The sequence below is a fragment of the Canis aureus genome, chromosome 26 (genome assembly GCF_053574225.1).
Source record: "Canis aureus isolate CA01 chromosome 26, VMU_Caureus_v.1.0, whole genome shotgun sequence".
Taxonomy (NCBI): Eukaryota; Metazoa; Chordata; class Mammalia; order Carnivora; family Canidae; genus Canis; species Canis aureus.
The window spans coordinates 10197467-10219186 of NC_135636.1; the positions used below are offsets into that span (position 1 = coordinate 10197467).

At 40.3% G+C, this 21720-nt stretch overlaps 1 protein-coding gene across 33 annotated transcripts in view; it reads left to right on the forward strand.

The window, feature by feature from the left end:
• The window catches only part of DZANK1 (double zinc ribbon and ankyrin repeat domains 1), a 112826-nt gene that overhangs the window by 23538 nt on the left and 67568 nt on the right, over positions 1-21720 (forward strand). For 21 of the 33 annotated variants that reach the window (XM_077872030.1, XM_077872037.1, XM_077872031.1 and 18 more), the window contains 4 exons: positions 3496-3581; positions 11539-11656; positions 15497-15610; positions 16862-16951. In XM_077872030.1, the coding sequence (XP_077728156.1) occupies positions 3496-3581; positions 11539-11656; positions 15497-15610; positions 16862-16951 (408 nt within the window). The remainder of the gene's footprint in view (positions 1-3495; positions 3582-11538; positions 11657-15496; positions 15611-16861; positions 16952-21720) is intronic. The other 12 variants (XM_077872041.1, XM_077872040.1, XM_077872046.1 and 9 more) reach the window with 2 other exon arrangements.

The following is a 21720-nucleotide window of genomic DNA, read 5'->3' on the forward strand; positions in this document are numbered from 1 at the left end:
AATTGATTTATATATTTGGCAGCTCCCACATTCGGGGCATATATATTGAGGATTGTTAAGTCCTCTTGTTGAATAGATCCTTTAAGTATGATATAGTGTCCCTCTTCATCTCTCACTACAGTCTTCGGGGTAAATTTTAGTTTATCTGATATAAGGATGGCTACCCCTGCTTTCTTTTGAGGACCATTCGAATGGTAAATGGTTCTCCAACCTTTTATTTTCAGGCTGTAGGTGTCCTTCTGTCTAAAATGAGTCTCTTGTAGACAGCAAATAGATGGGTCCTGCTTTTTTATCCAGTCTGAAACCCTGCGCCTTTTGATGGGGTCATTAAGCCCGTTCACATTCAGAGTTACTATTGAGAGATATGAGTTTAGTGTCATCATGATATCTATTCAGTCCTTGTTTTTGTGGAATGTTCCACTGAACTTCTTCTTAAAGGGGAATTTTAAGAGTCCCCCTTAAAATTTCTTGCAGAGCTGGTTTGGAGGTCACATATTCTTTTAGTTGCTGCCTGTCTTGGAAGCTCTTTATCTCTCCTTCCATTTTGAATGAGAGCCTTGCTGGATAAAGTATTCTTGGTTGCATGTTCTTCTCATTTAGGACCCTGAATATATCCTGCCAGCCCTTTCTGGCCTGCCAGGTCTCTGTGGAGAGGTCTGCTGTTACCCTAATACTCCTCCCCATAAAAGTCAGGGATTTCTTGTCTCTTGCTGCTTTAAGGATCTTCTCCTTATCTTTGGAATTTGCAAGCTTCACTATTAAATGTCGAGGTGTTGAACGGCCTTTATTGATTTTAGGGGGGGATCTCTCTATTTCCTGGATCTGAATGCCTGTTTCCCTTCCCAGATTAGGAAAGTTTTCAGCTAGAATTTGTTCAAATACATATTCTGGCCCTCTGTCCCTTTCAGCACCCTCGGGAACACCAATTAAACGTAGGTTTTTCTTCCTCAGGCTGTCGTTTATTTCCCTTAATCTATCTTCATGGTCTTTTAATTGTTTGTCTCTTTTTTCCTCAGTTTCCCTCTTTGCTATCAACTTGTCTTCTAGGTCACTCACTCGTTCTTCCACCTCGTTAACCCTCGTCGTTAGGACTTCTAGTTTGGATTGCATCTCATTCAATTGATTTTTAATTTCTGCCTGATTAGCTCTAAATTCTGCAGTCATGAAGTCTCTTGAGTCCTTTATGCTTTTTTCTAGAGCCACCAGTAGCTGTATAATAGTGCTTCTGAATTGGCTTTCTGACATTGAATTGTAATCCAGATTTTGTAACTCTGTGGGAGAGAGGACTGTTTCTGATTCTTTCTTTTGAGGTGAGGTTTTCCTTCTAGTCATTTTGCTCAGTGCAGAGTGGCCAAAAGCAAGTTGTATTGGGAAAAGGAGAAAAAGAGAGGAGAGAAAGAAGGAAAGAAAAGAGAAAGAGAAAAAAAAAAGGAAGAAAAAAAACGAAAAAGAAAAAAAAGGGAAGAAGAAGAGAAAGAAAAAGGAGAAAAAAAAGGGGGGGTGGGGGAAGGAAACAAATCAAAAAGCAAAACAAAACAAAACAGAAAAAAAAAAAAGAACCACGGGGGAGTATCTTCTGATTCTGTGTACTTTAAGTCCCTTGGCTTCCCCTGGAAGTTGTCAGTCAGTCTAGCTGGTCTTCTGGGGGAGGGGCCTGTTGTGCTGATTTTCAGGTGTTAGCAGTTGGGGGAGCTGCTCTGCCCCCTGCCTGGTGCAGGGCTCAGTGGGGGTTGTTTACCCCGTGAGGCCGCAGGAGGAACAGCCCCAGTGGCGGGGCCAGCTCTGGAAACCTGGATTCAGCCCCCGCAGGAACTCCGGAGCTCTCCGTCTGCAGGGCCTGGAGGCTCCGGGGCGGGGCCGCTGATCTGCTCAGCTGGGGCAGGAGCGTCCTCGCTGTCCTGGGCCCTCCCGGCCTCTGCCTGTCCCGGGGGAGGCCGGATCCTGGGCTGTGTCCCGGCGCCCTGTGCTCCGGCCTGCGCTGGTGGATTCGCGCTCCCGGGCCGCGCAGCCCCCTCCGCGGAGCCGCCGCCCGAGCCCCTCCGAGCTGCTCCTGGAACCGCGCAGCCCCCTCCGCACGGAGCCTCTTCCTCTGCCCGAGCCCCCTGAGCTGCTCCCGGGGCCGCGCAGCCCCCTCCGCGGAGCCGCCGCCCGAGCCCCCCGAGCTGCTCCGGGTCCCGGGGTCCCGCCGTGCGCGCTGCAGCCCTTAGGGAGCTCGGCGCACTCTCCTGGGCGCGCAGTTGCTCTGTTACTGTCCCCGGGAGCCCGAGGGCATCCCCGCCCTCCTGGGTCCTGCTCCACCTCCCCGCGAGCCCCTTTCCGCCTGGGAAGGTCGGTGCAGCTCCTGCTTCTCCGGGACGGGGCTCTCCTGTCCTGGGGACACTCGCCCCGGCCTCAGCCCGGCTCCTCGCGGGGCCCCTCCCCCTCGGAGGCCTTTGTTTCTTTATTTCTTTTCCCCCGTCTTCCTACCTTGATAGAAGCGCGAACTCTTCTCGCTGTTGCATTCCAGGTGTTCTCTCTTTAATTCTCAGGCCGAATTCCTAGATTTTCAGGATGATTGGAAGGTTTTCTAGGTAATTTGGTGGAGACAGGTGATTTGGGGACCCTACTCTTCCGCCGTCTTGCCCCTCCCTCCTGCCCATCATGCCATTTTAGCAGTGTCAGACCCTCCCTCAATGATAGCCCCGCTCCTCCATGTTCCTTTTCCATCTACTCAGACCTCTAAACCATATCACACCTCTGAGCCCCTGCATAGGCCAAGCACTGCCCTACCACCATGCCTTTGCAAATGGGTTTCCTCTGCTTGGGATTGCCATTGTCTTGTGTCCATTTGACAACTCTTTCTTTACTCTCTGAGGCCCAGCTCAGATGTTAGCACCCTGGGAAACTTTCTCCCCTGGAGCAAATGAATGTGATTATTTCTTCCTCTTGGCGCCCATTGGACTCAACACAAATGCATTATTATACTGAACCCACAGTGTTACAGAATTTTGTGTGTATACCAGTTCAACTCCTAAAGGCTAGGAACTGTGTAATATTTATCTTTGCCCTCCTCCCTGTGTCAAACACAGTGCCTGGTATAAAGTGAATGCTCAAATAAAAATATATCAAAATGAGCTAAATGTTTTTGGATAACAACAGACAGTTGCTGCATGTGTTTTTTTAGGTAAATATTTGAGTTTCTTAGGGGTATAATATTTGAGAAAAATGGAGGGCAACTTAGGTTTTTAAATTCTAAACTCCAGTCTGTCTGATGGTAAATTCAGATATATTTTCTTGTAAACTCTTGTTTTTAATGAAATATACATATCTAATTGTGACAGCACTTTAATTTTTTTAAGGTTGGGTATTAGAGGAAACATTACTTAGGACTCTGTCATCATGGTTTTTAAAAGATGAGTGCTGGATATGATAAGACAACATGTTAAAATGAATTTTTAATGAAATTTTACTATACCATAGCTTTTACCATCATTTTATATGTATCCTTAATTGTAGTTCCCTAGTTTTGCACACATAACTGGCCAGAAGAGTTTGACAAGCACAGAGATCATGAGAATTCAAAGAAAGACAGACTTTCTCAAGTAAGTATCACATTTTCTTTACTATTTCTTAAATCCTACTGAGACATTGTCAAAACAATTTAAGGATGAGACATAAGAAAGGTGTTTGAGGGATCCCTGGGTGGCGCAGTGGTTTAGTGCCTGTGTTCGGCCCAGGGCAGGATCCTGGAGACCCGGGATTGAATCCCACGTCGGGCTCCCGGTGCATGGAGCCTGCTTCTCCCTCTGCCTGTATCTCTGCCTCTCTCTCTCTCTCTCTGATGTGACTATCATAAATAAATAAAAATAAAAAAAAAAAGAAAGGTGTTTGCTCATCCAACTGGTTTTCATTACATTTTTTACAAATTTTTAAAGTATATTGACATACAATAAAACCACTTATTTAAAAAATACAGTCAACCCCTATGTATATCACAGCATTATGTATAATAGCCAAGACATGGAGGCAACCTAAGTGTCCATTGATAGACGAATGGATAGGGAAGATGTGGTATATTTGTACAATAGAACATTATACACAGCCATAAAAAGGATGAAGCCATGCCATTTGTGACAACATGGATAAACCCAGAGGGTATTATGCTAAGTGAAATAAATCAGACTGAAAGACAAATACCATATGATTTCACTGATACGTGGAATCTAAAAAACAAAACAAATGAATAAACAAACAGAAGGAGCAGACTTGTGGATACAGTGAACAAACTGATGGTTGCCAGAGGAGAGGGGTTTGGAGGCGGGGGGAATGCAGGAAGAAGAGTGGGAGATACAGGCTTCCAGTTATGGAATGAATAAGCCAAGGAATGAAAGCATAGGGAATCCAGTCAGTAGTAATAACATTGTATGTTAACAGATGATAGAGATACTTGTAGTGAGCGTAGCATAACATATAAGGAAGTCGAAACACTATGTTGTACAACTGAAACTAATTTAACATTGTGTGTCAAGTAAAAACATTTATTTAAATTCTTCATTTTGGGGCAGCCCTGGTGGCGCAATGGTTTGGCACAGCCTGCAGCCTGGGGTGTGATCCTGGAGACCGGGATCGAGTCCCACATCGGGCTCCCTGTGTGGAGCCTACTTCTCCCTCTGTCTTGTGTCTCTGCCCCCCTCTCTCTCTGTGTCTATAAATAAATAAATAAAATCTTAAAAAAAATAAATTCTTCATTTTGCAGAAAAGTACAATTGACCTATGCATGTAACCTTGAAACTATCACCATAACCAAGAAAATGAACAAGTCCATCACCTCCAAAAGTTTCCTGCATTGTACCCTTTTGAAATCCCTCCCTTGTGCTCCTCCCTATCCCAATGTGACTATTGATCTGCTTCTTGTCACTATAGCTTAGTTTGCATTTGATTCCACACATAAATGGAATAATTCAGTATGTGCTCTTTTTTTGCCAGGCTTCTTTCATTTTCCTGATTATTTTGAGATTCATCCATGTTGCTGTATGCATCAAATGTTTATTTCTTTTTATTGCTGAGTAGTATCTTGTATGATACATCACAATCTGTTTATTTAGTCATCTTTTGATGGACATCTAGGTTGTTTCCAGTTTTGGGCCATTACAGATAAAGCTAGGAACGTTTGTATATAAGTCATAATATGCACATATAGTTTCATTTTCCTTAAGTACATACCTGAAGTGAAATGCCTAGGTCATATGATAGGTGTATGTTTAACTTTTTAAGAAATTGCTAAACTGTTTTCCAAAGAAGGTGCACCATTTTATATTCCCAGCAGCAGTGTATGAGAATCCCACTTTCTCTATATCTTCACCAATGCTTTAATTTTTATGCTTGTCCATTCTTGTGAGATGATGCTTGTGGATTTCATTTGCATTTCCCTAGTGACTAATGATTTTGAGCATCTTTAAAAGTGCTTTTTTGCCATCCCTATACCTTCTTCAGAAAAGTGCCTGATCAGACATTTTGCCCTTTTTAAAAATTGAGTGCAGTATCTCCTAAATACAGAGTTGAACATGTTCTTTTTTAATATATATTTTGCAAATATTTTCCCCAGACTTGGCTTGTTATTTGCTTAGAAAGTTTATTATTTTTTTGAAGAGGTAAAGTTTTTAAATTTTGATGAAAAATAAATAAATAAATTTTGATGAAATCCAATTTAAAGTTTTGAGTATCTTTTATACTTAGTGTTTTTTTTTTATTTTTGACGTATTTAAGAAGTCTTTCCCAAACCCAAGACATATCCCACTCACAAGATTTTCTTCTGTGTTTTCTTCTGGAAGTTTTATCTTTTATATTTAGGTCTATGATCCATATTTAATTATGGTGTGAGGTTATTCCAGCACCACTTTTTGAAAAGATTGTCCTTTCCTGATTGATTACTTTTGGGATTTTATGGATCTGTTTCTTGACTCTGTATTCTGATCCACTGATGTGTCTATGTTTATTTACTACCACACTGCCTTGATTACCATAGCTTTATAATAAGTCTTGAAACTAGGTAATATCAAATCTCCAACTTTTTTCTTTTTTTTACAAAAATATCTTGGCTATTCTTGGTACTTTGCATTTTCAAATTAAGTTTATTTTATTTTAAAGATTTCTTTATTTATTCATGAGAGACATAGAGAGAGAGGCAGAGACACAAGCAGAGGGAGAAGCAGACTCTCTGCCGAGACCCCCCAATATGGAACTCGATCCCGGATCCCAGGATAACCCCTGAGCTGAAGACAGATGCTCAACCGCTGAACCACCCAGGCGTCCCTCAATTTAAGTTTCAAAATCAGCTTCTTAACAGCTGCAAAATGTCTGCCAGAGTGTTGATTTGGATTGCATTTAATTTATAGATTAAATTAAGAAAAATTGATGTTAGTAACAATTTTGAGTCTTTACAGTCCAGAAAAATGGAGTATCTCCTCGTTTGTATAGATCTTCCTTAATTTTTCCAGCAGTGTTGTGTGGTTTTCGGTGCTCAGGTTTTATACACCTTTGTCAAATTGATTTCAAAGTATTTCATATTTTTTTCATGCCGTTGTAAATGACATTGCTTTTAAAGTGTAAATTTCTGATTATTTATTGCTGGAATATATAATGGATTTTTGTGTAGTGTTCTTATATCCTGGAACTTTACTAGGCTCACTCATTCTTTTGGCTTTTTTGGTAGTCTGTAGAATTATATATATAGGTGGTTAGGTCACCTACAAATATATATTTTTTAAGTTTATTTATTTAACCCCTACACCCAACATGGGGCTTACACTCACAACCCTGAGATCAAAAGTTGAATGCTCTTTCGACTGAGCTAGCCCTGCACCCCTCTCCTGTAAATAAAGGCAATTATTTTACTTCTTCATTTTCTATATGGACCTACCTTCCTTCTTTTCTTCCTTCCTTCCCCCCTTCCTTCCTGTATAAACTGATTTATTTAAAAGTTACGAAAAAGCACAATAAGATAGAGATTTTCCTTAGAATTACTAATGCTTTGTTAAAGATCAGGTAAGATTAGAGGGTAAGAAATGGTATTGAGTGGAAAGTGCACTGACTAGTTCTAAAGCTTTAGATGCCTTAGTTATTACACACTGGGGAATAGTAGGATCAGTAATTTATCTATAGGGAAGTCCTACACAACTTAGATCCATCCAGACCTCCCCAATGTCATTCTTCTCTACTCCTCAGGACCCTAAAGCCAACTGGATGGAAATATTACCTATTCATATATTCTTCCCTCCCCTAAGGTGCTGTGCAAGCCATATATTCTTCCTTCTCTGCAGCTAGAACATATATACAGAACTCTTTTCTTTTTTTTTTTTCTTGACTTACTGACTTGGCCAGAACATCCAGTAAATTTAGAATAGAAGTGATGACAATGGACATTCTTGCCTTTTTCATGAACCTAGGGAGAAAACATTCCATTTCTCAACATTAAATATGATGTTGGCTGTAGATTTTTAAAAAGATTTTATTTATTTATTCATGAGAGACACAGAGAGAGAGAGAGAGAGAGAGAGAGGCAGAGACACAGGCAGAGGCAGAAGCAGGCTCCTTGCAGGGAGCCTGACGTGGGACTCGATCCCAGGTCTCCAGGATCACACTCTGGGTGGAAGGTGGTGCTAAATCTCTGAGCCACCTGGGCTGCTCTGGCTCTAGATTTTTTGTTGACCTTTCAGATTAAGGAAATTTTCTCCTATTCCGACCTTGCTGACAGGTTTTGTTTTTGTTTTTTGTTTTTTTTTTTTAAATCAGGACTAGATGTTGGATTTTGTCTATAGTATTTTCTTTGCCTACTAAAGTGATCATATGATTTTTCTTTTTTTGTTCATGTGGTAAATTACAAAGGTTGATTTTCAAATTTTATTTTATTTTAAATATTTTGTTTATTTATTTGAGAGAGAGGGACAGAGAGAGCATGAGCTGGGTGAGGGGCAAAGGGAGAGCGAGAGGGAGAGGGACAAGCAGGCTCCCTGCTGAGCATGGAGCCAGATGCAGGGCTCAATTCCAGGACCCTGAGATCATGACCTGAGCTGAAGTTAGACATTTAAGTGACTGAGCCACCCAGGCACCTCTGATTTTCAAGTTTTAAATCAACCATGCATTCCTGAGAAATATCTCACCTGAAGTATTATCTATTTTACATAATGTTTAATTTGATTTGCTAAATTATAAAGAACTTTTTGCATATATATGCATGAGGGATATTGGTTTGTAGTTTTCACACCTTATAATGTCTTTGTCTGATTTTAGTATCAGGGTAATTTTGGGTTCACAAAATGAGATGGCAAGTATTCTCTCTCCTTTAATTTTCTGTGTTTGTCTAGAATTTGTATTATTTTTTCCTTAGGTGTTTGGTAGGGTACACCACTGAAGGTACTGGGGTCCAGAGTTTTCTTTTAAGGAAGATTTTAAACTACATATTGGGGCAGCCCGGGTGGCTCAGCGGTTTAGCGCCGCCTTCAGTCCAGGGCCTGATCCTGGAGACCCAGGGCCGAGTCCCATGTCGGGCTCCCTGCGTGGAGCCTGCTTCTCCCTCTGCCTGTCTCTGTCTCTCATGAACAAATAAATAAAATCTTAAAAAAAAAATAAAAATAAACTACATATTAAATTTGTTTAATAGAAGTCTGTTTAGCTTTATCTATTTCTTTTTTAGTGAACCTTTAGTCTCATTTGCTCTTCTCTTTCTTTTTTTTTAAGACTTATTTATTTGAGAGATAGAGTAAGAGAGCAGGAGCCAGGGGCAGAGGGAGAGAGAATCTGAAGCAGACTCCTCACTGAGGGTGGAGCTGGACACGGGGCTCAACCTCATGACCCTGAGATCAGGACCTGAACTGAAACCAATACACCCCTGCTCTTCTTTTTCTAATTTCTTTAATGTGGAAGATAAAGTCATTCAGGGATCCCTGGGTGGCGCAGCGGTTTAGCGCCTGCCTTTGGCCCAGGGCGCGATCCTGGAGACCCGGGATCGAGTCCCACGTCAGGCTCCCGGTGCATGGAGCCTGCTTCTCCCTCTGCCTGTGTCTCTGCCTCTCTCTCTCTCTCTCTCTCTCTGTGACTATCATAAATAAATAAAAAAATTAGCCTTAACATAAATAAATTAAAAAAAAAGATAAAGTCATTCATTTGAAGCTTTTCTTCTTTGTAATATAGACATTTAGAACTCTGCATTTCCCCCTCTGCATTAGCCCCTATCTTTGCCATGTTGTGTTTTCATTTCATTTCAGTTTTATTTTTTTATTTTTTTAAGTTGACTCCATGCCCAATGTGAGGCTTGAACTCATGACCCTGAGATCAAGAGCTGAATGCTCTACTGACTGAGCCAGCCAGGTGCCCCTGTTTTGTTTTCATTTTAATTCAGAGTAAACTCTAACTATCCTTGTTTCTTTTTTGATCCTTGGGTTATTTGAAAGTATTAAATTTCCACACATTTGGGGATTTTCGTTATATCCTTTGGTATTTATTTCAAATTTAATTCCTTTTTTGATCAGAGTACGTATGTATTGTATGATTTGATTGGTGAATGTTCCATGTACACTTGAAAAGAATGTGCATTTTGCTAGAGTGAGTATTCTGTAAATGTCAATTAGGTTAAGTTGGTTGATGGTACTGTTTATACTCTATCTTTATTGATTTTTCAGTCTATTGCTTGATCAGTCATTGAGAAATCTATGACTATAATAATGAATTTGTCAACTTATCGTTACTTTCTATCGGATTTTGCTTCATGTACTTTTAAGCTATATTATTATGTATAAACCTTTTGAATTCTTATGTCCTCTTGCTGAGTTGACCTCTTTATCATTATGCAATAACCTTCTTTAACCCTGGTGATCCTCTTTGCTCAGGGTCTATTTTGTCTGTTATTAACATAGCCACCCTGCTTTCTTCTGATTAGTATTTGCATGGTCTAGCTTTTTTCATCCTTTTACTTTTAATGTATATGTTTTTCAGTTTTTTTTTTTTAAGCAACATCTAGTTGGGCTTCATTTTTAAAAAAACTTGACAATTTCTGCATTTTAATTGGGGTGTTAAGAGTATATTTATTCTGATTATTGATATGTTTGAATTTAAATCAACCACCATGCTATTTGTTTTCTATTCATCTTATCTGTTCTTTATTGCCTTTTCTTTTTTTTCTGCCATCTTTTGGATTAATTGGGTATGTTTCATGATTCCATTTTATTTTATATTCTTTGTTAGCTTGTTAGCTATAGCTTTGTTTTTAGTGGCTGCTTTAGGGTTTCTAATACATATTTTTAACTCACCACAGCCTATCCTCAAGTAGGATATGCCACATTGTATATTGCATAAGAACCTTATGATAATATACTTCCAGGCACCGAGTAACAGTAGCCTTTTTGCTATTGTGGTCATTCATTTTACTTCTACAAATACTATGAACCCCACAATACATTATTACTTTTATATTTATTATACATATACATTATTTACTTTTATTTGATATAATCAATTACTTTTGAGGCCCTTTTATTGTGATAAAATATACATGAATAAAACTTAAAATTTTAATGCTTTTTTAAGTATACAATTCACTAGCATTCACAGTGTTGTGCAACCATCACCACCATCCATTTTCAGAACTTTTTTGTCATTCCAAACAAATGACAAAAGTCATTTGAGTTCCCCTCAAGCAATAACTCCTTTACTCAGTCCTTCCAGCCCCTGGTAACCTCTGTCCTCCTTTCTGTTTCTATGAATTTGCCTTTTCTAGTTACCTTACATAAGTAGAATCAGACGATATTTATCCTTTTGTGTCAGACTTACTTCACTTAGGATAATATTTTCAAAGTTCATCATGTTGTAGTATGTGCCAGAATTTCATTCCATTATGTATATACCACAATTTGTCCACTCATCTTGTTTCCTTGAGTTGTTACCACCTTTTACTATTGTGATTAATGCTGCTATGAACATCAGTGTACAAGTATCTGAGTCCCTGATTTCAATTCTTTTGGGTATTTACCTGGGACTGGAATTCCAATTTTGTAGTAATTCTGTGTCCCAACTTTTTGAGGAACTACCAAACTGTTTCCCAAGGAGCTGCATCATTTTACTTCCCACCAGAAGTGCACAGGGTGTCAATTTCTCCACCAATACTTGTTATTTTCTATTTTTCTCATAGCTATCCTAATAGATATAAAGTGGAATTTCATCGTGGTTTTGATTTGTATTTTCCTAATGACAAGTGATGTTGAACATTTTTTTCATGTGTTTCTTGGCCATTTGTATATCTTCTTTGGTCAAGGAGTAGTCTTCCAGCATGTCAGGCAAGATTTGTTGCTTACACTGAGCTCACAGGTCAGGAAGGAAGTCAGAAAATTGCGGTTAATGTAAGCTTCACTGGAATTTGGGAGGCTCATCCTCACACATGCCAAATCCAACGTGATAGGATGAGTCAGAAGTGGGATCAAGGCTGCTGATAAACTTCTTAGATTTTCACCTGACTTCTTAATGTGAACCCATCAGAACATGGCCAATCAGGAATCTATTTTGTTGTAGGTGTGCCCAGTGCCTGGCCCCTCGTCCATCTGACCCTTTTGCTCGCTTCTGTCAAGAATGTGGCTCTCCTGTCCCACCCATATTTGGCTGTCGTCTCCCACCCCCAGAAGGAGCTCAGGTGAGCAGCAAAATCCATAAAAACTTCTTTCATTGGTTTATCTAATCTTCAGTAGGAGCAGTAGCATAGTGCCTGGCACACATGATCCATAATCATAAATACTTGTTGAAAAAATTACTGGCAGATTAATCTCTTACTGTCCAGTGTCTTACTTAAGAAATGAAACTAAGTTGCCTTAGTTTCCATTTAGGAATGGAAAACCTTGTTTGCAATGCTATTTCTTTTGGTGGCCTTGCAAAAACATAGGCTGAGAAGGATACTAAAACCTTTTGTTTCACTGATGTGTGCATGGATAAATATATATTTCTTACATGATATTTAGTTTATAACCTGGGTATGGTAACATTTCTATTCCAGAAATAAATAGAAGTACTAATAATAAGTCTGTATATACATAAGATATATAATTTTGTCCAAAGATGCTGTTTGTATAACCTATAGATTGATCAGTTAAAAATTTTTGGCTGTTTAGTGTAGATAATAATTGGTATTATCCTACCAGTGAGTTTATAGTTAGAAAAGATACTCAGCTAAAAATCAAAACCTTCACCAAAATGTGTTATCTTTTATGCACTTGAAATTTGCGGGTTTTTTTGGAGTAGGATTTACAAAATGACATAAAAGGATCTGTGATGAGCAGCTGGGGTGGCTCAGCGGTTTAGTGCCACCTTTCGGCCCAGGGCGTGATCCTGGAGACCTGGGATCGAGTCCCACCTCGGGCTCCCTGCATGGAAGCCTGCTTCTCCCTCTGCCTGTGTCTCTGCCTCTCTCTCTCTGTCTCTCATGAATAAATAAATAAAATCTTTAAAAAAATAAAAAGATAGTTATTAAGAAAAAGCCACTAATTTTGGTGAATTTAAGTCTAGGGCTCTAGAATCAAGTTAAATCTTCAAGTAAAGGGTCAGAATCTAAATGGATATTTTTAAAATAATTTGTTCTATTTTATTGCTCAAGACTGTTGAAGTTAATTTACTATATCACAGTTTGAACTTCATGAAGAAGATGCTACAGAAAATAAAATATGAACCATCAATTTGGGCAAATTTATTTTTTACTTGCCTGAAAACAGATTTTCAAAGTTTTTATTTATTATTTTAGAGAGAGAAAGAGAGCATGAGCTTGGAGTAGGGAGAGGGAGATAGAGAATCCCAAGCCAACTCTGTGCTAATAAGCACAGAGCCCAATGCAGAACTCGATCCTATACCCCTGAGTCAAACCAAGAGTTGGATGCTCAACCAACTGTGCCACCCAGCACCTCCAAAAACAGATTTTCAGAACTTTCTTTGTTTCTTCAGGAAGAAAGTTATCAGAGCTTATAAATATTTCAAATGACAAATTTTAAAACATCTATATTGCCCCCCAAATAATATTTAATATGCTATAATATATAAACAGCTTTGTAATTTAGACTCTTTATTGGCTGCTTATTGTGTCCTGCTCTCAACTGGGTTCCTGGGATTCAAAGGGGTGGAGCCTACTCATAGGCTCCTAGATCCAAGACACTCAGAGTCTCATTAGACAGATGCAGAGGTGCACCTTACAGATCCAAATCCACCCTTCATCAAATCCACCCTTGATTGCCTTGCCTTGGGTACTGGGCAACAGGTACTGGAGCTGGACCCATCAAACATTTCTCCTGTGCCGGCTAGCTAGGTGTTAATTTTTTTCATAGAGGAACATTGCTCCTACAGGGACACTGCAGGCTTGGCTTTTCTTTCTGGTTCTGGTGTGTTTTCCTCTCTTTTTGCTCTGACGGTGCTCAGCTAACCTGCAAGAACCAGTTGTGCTGAGCCCCATTGCATTTTGGTGGCATCCCATGAACAGCTTCCTGGTGTATTTCACTGGCACCTCAGCCAGCTTCCAGATGGTCCTCAGGCATCCCAGTGGGCAGTTGGCCAGCAAATTTCAGCAGCATACCTGCACGTGGCTTCTAGTGTATTCTATCAGCTCCCTGGAGGGAGATTTTCAAACAGGTTTTATTGTACCCAGTTTTTTGCTTTTTTTTCTTTAAGATTTTATTTATTTATTTATCACACACACACACACACACACACACAGATCCAGAGACACAGGCAGAGGGAGAAGCAGGCTCCATGCAGGGAGCCAGACGTGGGACTCCAGGATCACGCCCTGGGCTGAAGGTGGCGCTAAACCGCTGAGCCACCTGGGCTCCCCCCGTTTTTTGCTTTTTGTTTGCCACTTTGGGTCTGGGTCACCTCAGTTGAATTTCTCTGCCATCCAATGGGCACTAGCCATACTCCCATTTCCTCACATTTATCTTTTCTGTTATATATATATCTCATCTGTATATGTTATAAACTGAAAATGCAATGTTATATGTCATTTAAAGATGAGAAAAAATGGTTATGTACCCATTTATATTTACTCACATATTTATCAAATCTGGGCTCTCATTTCTTCATTTCTTTCCCATGAACTCAGGTTATATCTACATCACTTATTTTCAGCCTGAAGGCACATCTGCTAGCCATTTCTCTCTGTCTTTGTTTACCTGAGAATATTTATTTTGCATTCTCTTTCGAAGGACAGTTTTACTAGATGTAGATTTCTTGCTTGACAGTTGTCTTTAAAGATTTACTTATTTGGGCACCTGGGTGGCTCAGTCAGTTGGGTATGTACCTTTGGCTCGTGTCATGATCCCAGTTCTTGGGGTCAAGTCCCACATTGGGCTCCCTCTGGGGAGTCTGCTTCTCCCTCTCCTACTCCACCTGCTCATGCCCTTTCTCTATCAAATAAATAAATAAAACATATTTTTAAAAATATACATATTTATTTTAGAGAACAGAAGGAGGGGCAGAGGGAGCAGGAGGAGGGTTGAACATTCAAGCTTTAGACTGTTTTCAAATCTGCCTCAGTGTTTACTTTTATGCTGAACTCCTTGCACCAGCCAGAGATGTGTGGTTAGTGCCCCCTCTGGTTTATACTATACATATGCATATCCTCCAGTCAACTAAAGGTGTGTGGGAAGCTTATCAAGCCCCCTATATTTGACTTACCTCCTGGAACTCCCTGTTAAATCCTTGGCTGGTTGCCTCCAACAGGATGAGGATTTCAGGCTACCGGAGCCACCGGCCCTCCCTGTTTGCTTGCCATTGAGATTGTCATCTTAACAGTGCTCCAAATCAAGTGAGCCCTGCCCCACAGCAGCTATGAAGCTGCTGGTTTCACAGCTTGTCCTGCCCCAGAGAAGCTACCACACTGACAGAGCTAGAGGATGGGAACAGCCACAAGCAGGAACCACATAGAGTTGTAGTCGTCGTCGTCGTTGTCGTCGTCGTCGTCTTCTTCTTTTTCTTCTTCTTTTAGATTTTACTTATTTAAGAAAGAGAGAGACTGTGCAAGAGAGCGCAGTAGGGTGAGGGGCAGAGGGAGAAGCAAGGAGCCCTATGTGGGGCTCAGTGCCAGGACCTCTCATCATGAGTCCCACTGAGCCAAAGGCAGACACTTAACCTGAGCCACCCAAGCACCCGACTTGTAGTGTTCTTGTATGAAATTCACCACTTTTCAGTTTGTTGTGCACCTTTGGTGACTTTCAGAATCTGGAATAGTTGTTGAATCTGAAAGGACAGTTTTATCCAACTTTATAATTGCTTTGTGGAGAGAGGATTTGTGGGCTTCCTGACTCCATTGTACTGTGAGATATTTTTTCTTTTTTTCTTATACCTCTATTTTCCACAATTAACACGTTTTTATTCACAATAGAAAAAAATAAGAATAAAGATAATTACTTTGAGACATTTTTTACAAAAGCAAATTAAATCAAAGATCTACTTATACCTCAGTTTTTGCCTCCGAAGACAAACGTCTTTCTTTGTGCAGATGGGCTTATGTGCAGAGTGTGGAAGCATGGTGCCCACGAACACTCCCATCTGTGTGGTGTGTGAGGCCTCCCTTACCTTGCAGCTGCAGCCACAGGCCAGCCTCCGCTTGAAGGTAATGAAATGTGATTCAGTAAAAATATGAATAAAATGTATAGAAACTCATATGTAAGCTGGTGGAGTTGGTGAACAATTGATAAGCTAGTATCAGTGAATACTAAAATCCACCCTAATTTTTGGAAAGGTATGCTGCCCAAGAGTTTTACTGCCAAAGGATCTATAATTGTTAAGAGAGATACACAGACACATGTTTCCTGAATGGATTTGGAGGGCAAAATGCATACAGCTAACTTAGATTTTTTTTTTTACCTTATATATTTAAACTTGAACATTGCAATTAGTATTGCAGTTAAGAACTTTTAATCTTGTCCTTAAAGTTGCTTTACGCTGTTATTTGCCTTTGATTGTGGGAATCTGTTATGTAGAAAAGAATGATTACAGCTAGTCCCATGGATGAAATATTTAAGTATCCAAAAAAAGGAAGAAAAAGAAAAAGTTAAGTATCATCATCATATACATGCAAAAAACTTTGCTAGACAATGTCATACCACAAAAATATTTTTGGTAGAATCATTAAATGTACAACTGTATCTTTTCTTGATTTTTCAATTTATAGTCCCAGTCACTTCCCCTTTAATCTCAAGCAAATGTCACAATAGGATAAAATAGATTAAATAAGGAGAGTTTGAAGCATTAAAAAGCAAGAGTTTTTAGTAATAAGGGGAATGCATAGATTTAATGTACAACTGGAACTGTAACACTCCTAAAATGACTTTGTGGATTCCCATACAGGAAAAGGTGTTAAAGTTTATGAGAGAAAGGAGAAGTCCTCTTTTTCTTCTACCTCCAAGCTTCCCTTCAATCTGAAAGGTTTTATTTTACGTATTCCAAGCAATGTTGGCCTTCAGAAATGAGATTTTGAAGAACTGGCTAGGTCAGGGTCAGGTAGATGAAAATTTACTAATCTTTTTGTTAGATGGATAGAATAGGGAGTGGCATGAGCCTGAGGGATAATCTCTGGATATCCATTTTAGGGTCCCTTGAACAGGGAAGATCGAGGGAAGGGGTCTGAGGAAGGAGTGGTAGCTAGGCCAGGCCTCCAGGACTCTCAGACACTTGGGCCTAGTCCAAGGCTGCTGGCATCCCTCACCATGGCACAGCCATGAACCTTCCTTCTGCTTCCTGCTATTTATCTGGATTCTGCCTTACACCTGCAGTGTGAACCCTCAGGTGCTAACGGGATTTTTCAAAGATACCTTTGATTGTGACTTTTCCCCAATATGCTGCTTCCTGGACCACTCTCTAGGCCTCTGTACCCTACATCTGCTGGACTCTGATCCCTGGACCCACTGCCCTGTGCCTGCCTATACATGCAGTGGTGGAGGTGGCACTCATGGTGGGTGAGTGGGGGCACCGAGGAAGAATTTACTAACTCTTATCAGGGGCTGGGGCCAGGGATAGCTTTGAAGATGAAGTGTCACCTGGTGGATATTGTGGGAGGCACAAGGATTTGCCAGATGGGGAAGGGATGGGACAAAGATAAGTTTCTCATGTGTGTATGTGGGACGTGGGGGCAAGAGAGTGTTCCAGGAAGATGTACAGAGTCTAGAAACTGAGGTTGTGCTTCAAAACTTTGAAGGAGTTTGGTTTTGCTGAGCAGCAGAAATGCTGGAGGTGCTGGAAGTTGTGCAAGATGGCTCCTTCTCTACCGTACTTAACAGCTCCGATTTCTCCCATTGCACTCTGAAGGGTTGAAAACAGGGACAGGATTTAATCAGACCTGATTTTTTATAGAGACTTTTATCACTGTAACATCTGATCTTAAAGGGGAATGCCTCATTTTTCTTTATAGCAAGACAATCAGTATTGCTGCTTCTATTCACAGAAGGACAACTATTTGGAAATGCTGGGCTGAGAATCTTTATCCTAGTGGCTTTTCCAGGTCTTACAAGGGCAAAGATTTTTAGATAACATTCTCACTCAGAGAACCACCAATGAAGTCCGTGGAAATACCTGTTGTCCACAGAAGCCAACAGCCTTACCTTCCCCAATGTACCAGCAGGGCCTACTGAAGACTTTCCTAGCTGTTTCTGTGTCAGTCTTCATCTCACTCCATGGAGTACATGGAGCACCATCCATCCTCTTCGTACCAACAGTCCACTGGTGCAGACTTATCCTCTGTTGATTTATTTTATTTTTTTAAGGGTTTATTTATTCATGAGAGACAGACAGAGGCAGAGACATAGGCAGAGGAAGAAGCAGGCTTCTTATAGGGAGCCTGATGCGGTACTTGATCCCAGAACCCCGGGATCATGCCCTGAGCCAAAGACAGACGCTCAGTCACTGAGCCACCCAGGCATCCCTCTTCTGTTGATTTAAAGGCCTTGTCAACACTGGGGAATATATATCAGATATATCTCTTTTTTGCTGCCAGGATTAGAAACTATAGTAGCAGAAGTTTCTCCATTTACTCACTAGCACAGGTGCCTGTATTTCAGAAGAGAGGATTTTGTACTTTATTTTTTTTTTATTTATTTATTTATGATAGTCACAGAGAGAGAGAGAGAGAGAGAGAGAGAGGCAGAGACACAGGCAGAGGGAGAAGCAGGCTCCATGCACCGGGAGCCTGACGTGGGATTCGATCCCGGGTCTCCAGGATCGCGCCCTGGGCCAAAGGCAGGCGCTAAACCACTGCGCCACCCAGGGATCCCCGGATTTTGTACTTTAAAATATTCTCTGATTTTTGTTAACAAGTGAAATAGTCTAAAGATATACAAAGAAGTGCATCATTTCCCCACCCACCTCTATTTCTATTCTCCTGAAATAACTGATGATAGTGAATATCCTTCTATGTATTTTTCTGGATGCACAGAAACATCCATATGTATTCACACATTTAGATTTGATTTTGTTTTGTTTTCTTTTTTTTTTTTTAAGATTTATTTATTTAAGAGAGAGAGTGCATATGCATGTGCACATAAGTGGAGGGGAGGAGCAGAGGGAGAGGGAGAGAGAGAATCTTAAGTAGATGACCTGTAGAGGGTGGAGCCTGAGGCAGGGCTTGATCTCATGTCCCTGAGATCATGACCCAAGCTGAAACAAAGAGTCAGATGCTCAACAGACTGAGCCACCCAGATGCCTCAAGTTTTGTTTTGTTTTGTTTGTTAAACAAATGTATCCCACTGGCCATTTTTAAAGTTGAAAATTAATTTGAGCATCTCTCATTTCACCAGAACACATGGGCTCTACTTTACCAAGAGATCATCAATTTCCTTTGGGCTCTAACTAGCACATATAGTATATCTCCAGCTCTCTAGTCATACTGGGTTCCTAGAATCTGAGAGCCTTAGAGCTGGAATCCTCTTGAAGTCGTTCCTGAAAAAGATCTGATAATTCACATGGCTGGGACATTTACCTCCTTATAAGATCTCCCACCTCTCACAACAATGATCTGGTGCTAAAGCCAGTATAACCACAGCTCTACATCAAGCAGAAGGTTAGCTTGGTAACTTACAAAATCCACTTTGAGATGAAGTTTGCAATGACCTATGACATTCTCCCTCACTTAATTTCGTCAAAGCTTATCATTTGGGAGATTAGAAAATTGTTCTCATCTCCCAACTACTTTGTAAGGAAAAATTATATCCCAATAACTAAGTTGGGTCCACTAAATTGCTTAGAACTATTCAACTAGACCCATTACAAATTGATGAGGTAGCAAATGAGGGTATTGACCCTCTTATTTTTTTTATTTTTTATTTTGAAAGATATTATCTACTTATTTTAGAGAGAGCTCTCTAGAGAGTGGATGAGGTGGGGGCAGAGGGAGAAGCAGACTCTCCACTGAGCAAGGAGCCTGATGGGGCCAGATTCCAGGACCCCAGGATCACAACCTGAACCAAAGGCAGATGCTCCATTGACTGAGCCACTCAGATGGGTATTGATTCTTAAAAAGGGGTCCTCGGCACAGATGTTTAGCATTCTCTTTAAGGTAGTCTGATAGGGACCTAGATCCCAAGTCATCTGTGAGCGTAGTGATTATGATATAAAATTATTTCTATCTGTGGGTCATGGTTTTCAAGGAAGTGAGCCATGACATGGTGTCAAAAAGTCACCAACAAAACCATTAGAAACACTTCTTGGCCAAGAAGGCTATGTTTATTGAACCTGAAGCTATAAGGTAGTCTGCCACTTTGACTGTCTTAATAGTATCTTGGAAGAGAGAAGGCAAGGAAAGGTGTTTACAAGATTTTAGTGCTGCACTTGGGTGCAGCAGATTTTTTAAAAAGAGAGTTTGACAAGAGTGAACCCCACAGGGTGGCAATGTGTCCCTGTGGGTTCACTGGTTGTAATGAATGTACCAACCTGGTGTAGGATGTTAGTAGTGGGGAGGTTGTGTATGTGTGGGAACAGGAACTAAATATATGAGAAATCCCTGTAATTTCTGCTCAATTTCTTTTTTTTTTTTTTTTCTCAATTTCGAAATAATCCTAAAATTGCTTTAAGAAATGAAGTTTATTAGTTAAAAAAATTTAAAAGGGAATTTGCAAGGCAGGATTGGGATAGGGTAGAGTTTGGATCAGGCAAAGTTATGCCATGCTAATTTTAAAAATAGTTTATTTAAATAAAAATGTTAATAGTTCATTTAAATAAAAATTTTAACCACTGGGTGGCTCAGTCGTTTAAGCATCTGACTCTTGATTTTGGCTCAGATCATGATCTCAGGGTTGTGAGATCCAGCCCCACATCAGGCTCTGGCTGGGTGTGGAGTCTGCTTAAGATTCTCTCTCTCCCTCTGCCTCCACCCCTGCTCACTCCCTCTATAAATAAATAAATAAATAAATAAATAAATAAATAAATAAATAAATAAATAAATAAATAAAGTTTTAATATACATGTACATAGTGAAATGATTACTACAGTCGAGCTAATTAATATATCCATCTTTGTATACTGGAAATTTGCTGGGAGTAGATTTTAGATGTTCTCATTGTACACACACACACACACACACACACACACACACAGAAATGTTAACCATGTGGGGATATACTAATTTTGGATTGTGGGACCTATCAGAGTGAGCATCGTGAGGTAAGCTGTTGGACTTAATAAGTAAGCAATATTACTGGTTTACAGTCTTGCCAGAATATTTCCTACATCAATGGCTTTATTATTTTTTTAAATTTTATTTATTTATTCATGAGAGACAGAGAGAGAGAGACAGAGGAAAAAGCAGGCTCCATGCAGGGAGCCCAATGTGGGACTCGATCCCGGGACCCCAGGATCACGCCCGAGCTGAAGGAAGGCACTAAACCGCTGAGCCACCTAGGGATCCCCCAGCTTTATTATTTTTGTTTGATGCCAGTATTTTTTTTTTAACACAGGGACAGGGAATTTGATTCACTTCTCAATGAGTGTCTGAGTGTCACCAGATCTTTTTTGAGTCTTTAGGAAGACCACAACCCTAAATCTCACAGAAAAGCTCCGGCAATTACAGATTATGCTACAGAGACTTTAAGGAACTTTGAAGAATGCTGGAACCAGGGATTGTCAGGACCCACTGAGATTAAGTCTCTGGTCCTCTGCCATTTTGAATAGCAGTTAGTCGGCCATTTGCATGTTAGAAGTTCTTGGAATTGCAAGAACTTGGAGACTTCTGCTAGAGTGAAATTAACCAACCTTGGAAAGTCTGGGAACTTCATAGCCTACTTAGTGGCATTGGAACTAAAACCCTACAAGCTGGACTTTCTCTTGATCATCATCTTTGCCTGTATAGTTTCAGAACACATGATGTTAGTGTCAGAACACCTGGAAAACATAGGCACTGGAGTAGAAAGGAACCTTTGAGTGTCACTGATCATTGATAGTTTAAGGGGGATAATATCCTGATAGTGCAGAGTAGTCCAGCCACTTGACAGGTACTAGCAAACCTCTGATAGCTGAACTCTAGTTAGACTATTTTAATCTTTTTTCCCTTCTTCTTTTTTCCTTCTTTTCCTCCTTCCTTTCCTCCTTCCTCTTATCCTCAATTTCCTAACTTGGAAAGCTGCACTTAACCATTCATTTTTCTAAGACAGTCTTTTCATCTTTGCATTTCTGGGTGAGAAACTACAGAGCAAACCTAAATTCATTAACATGAAGTCCCATGGGCTGTTTACAAGA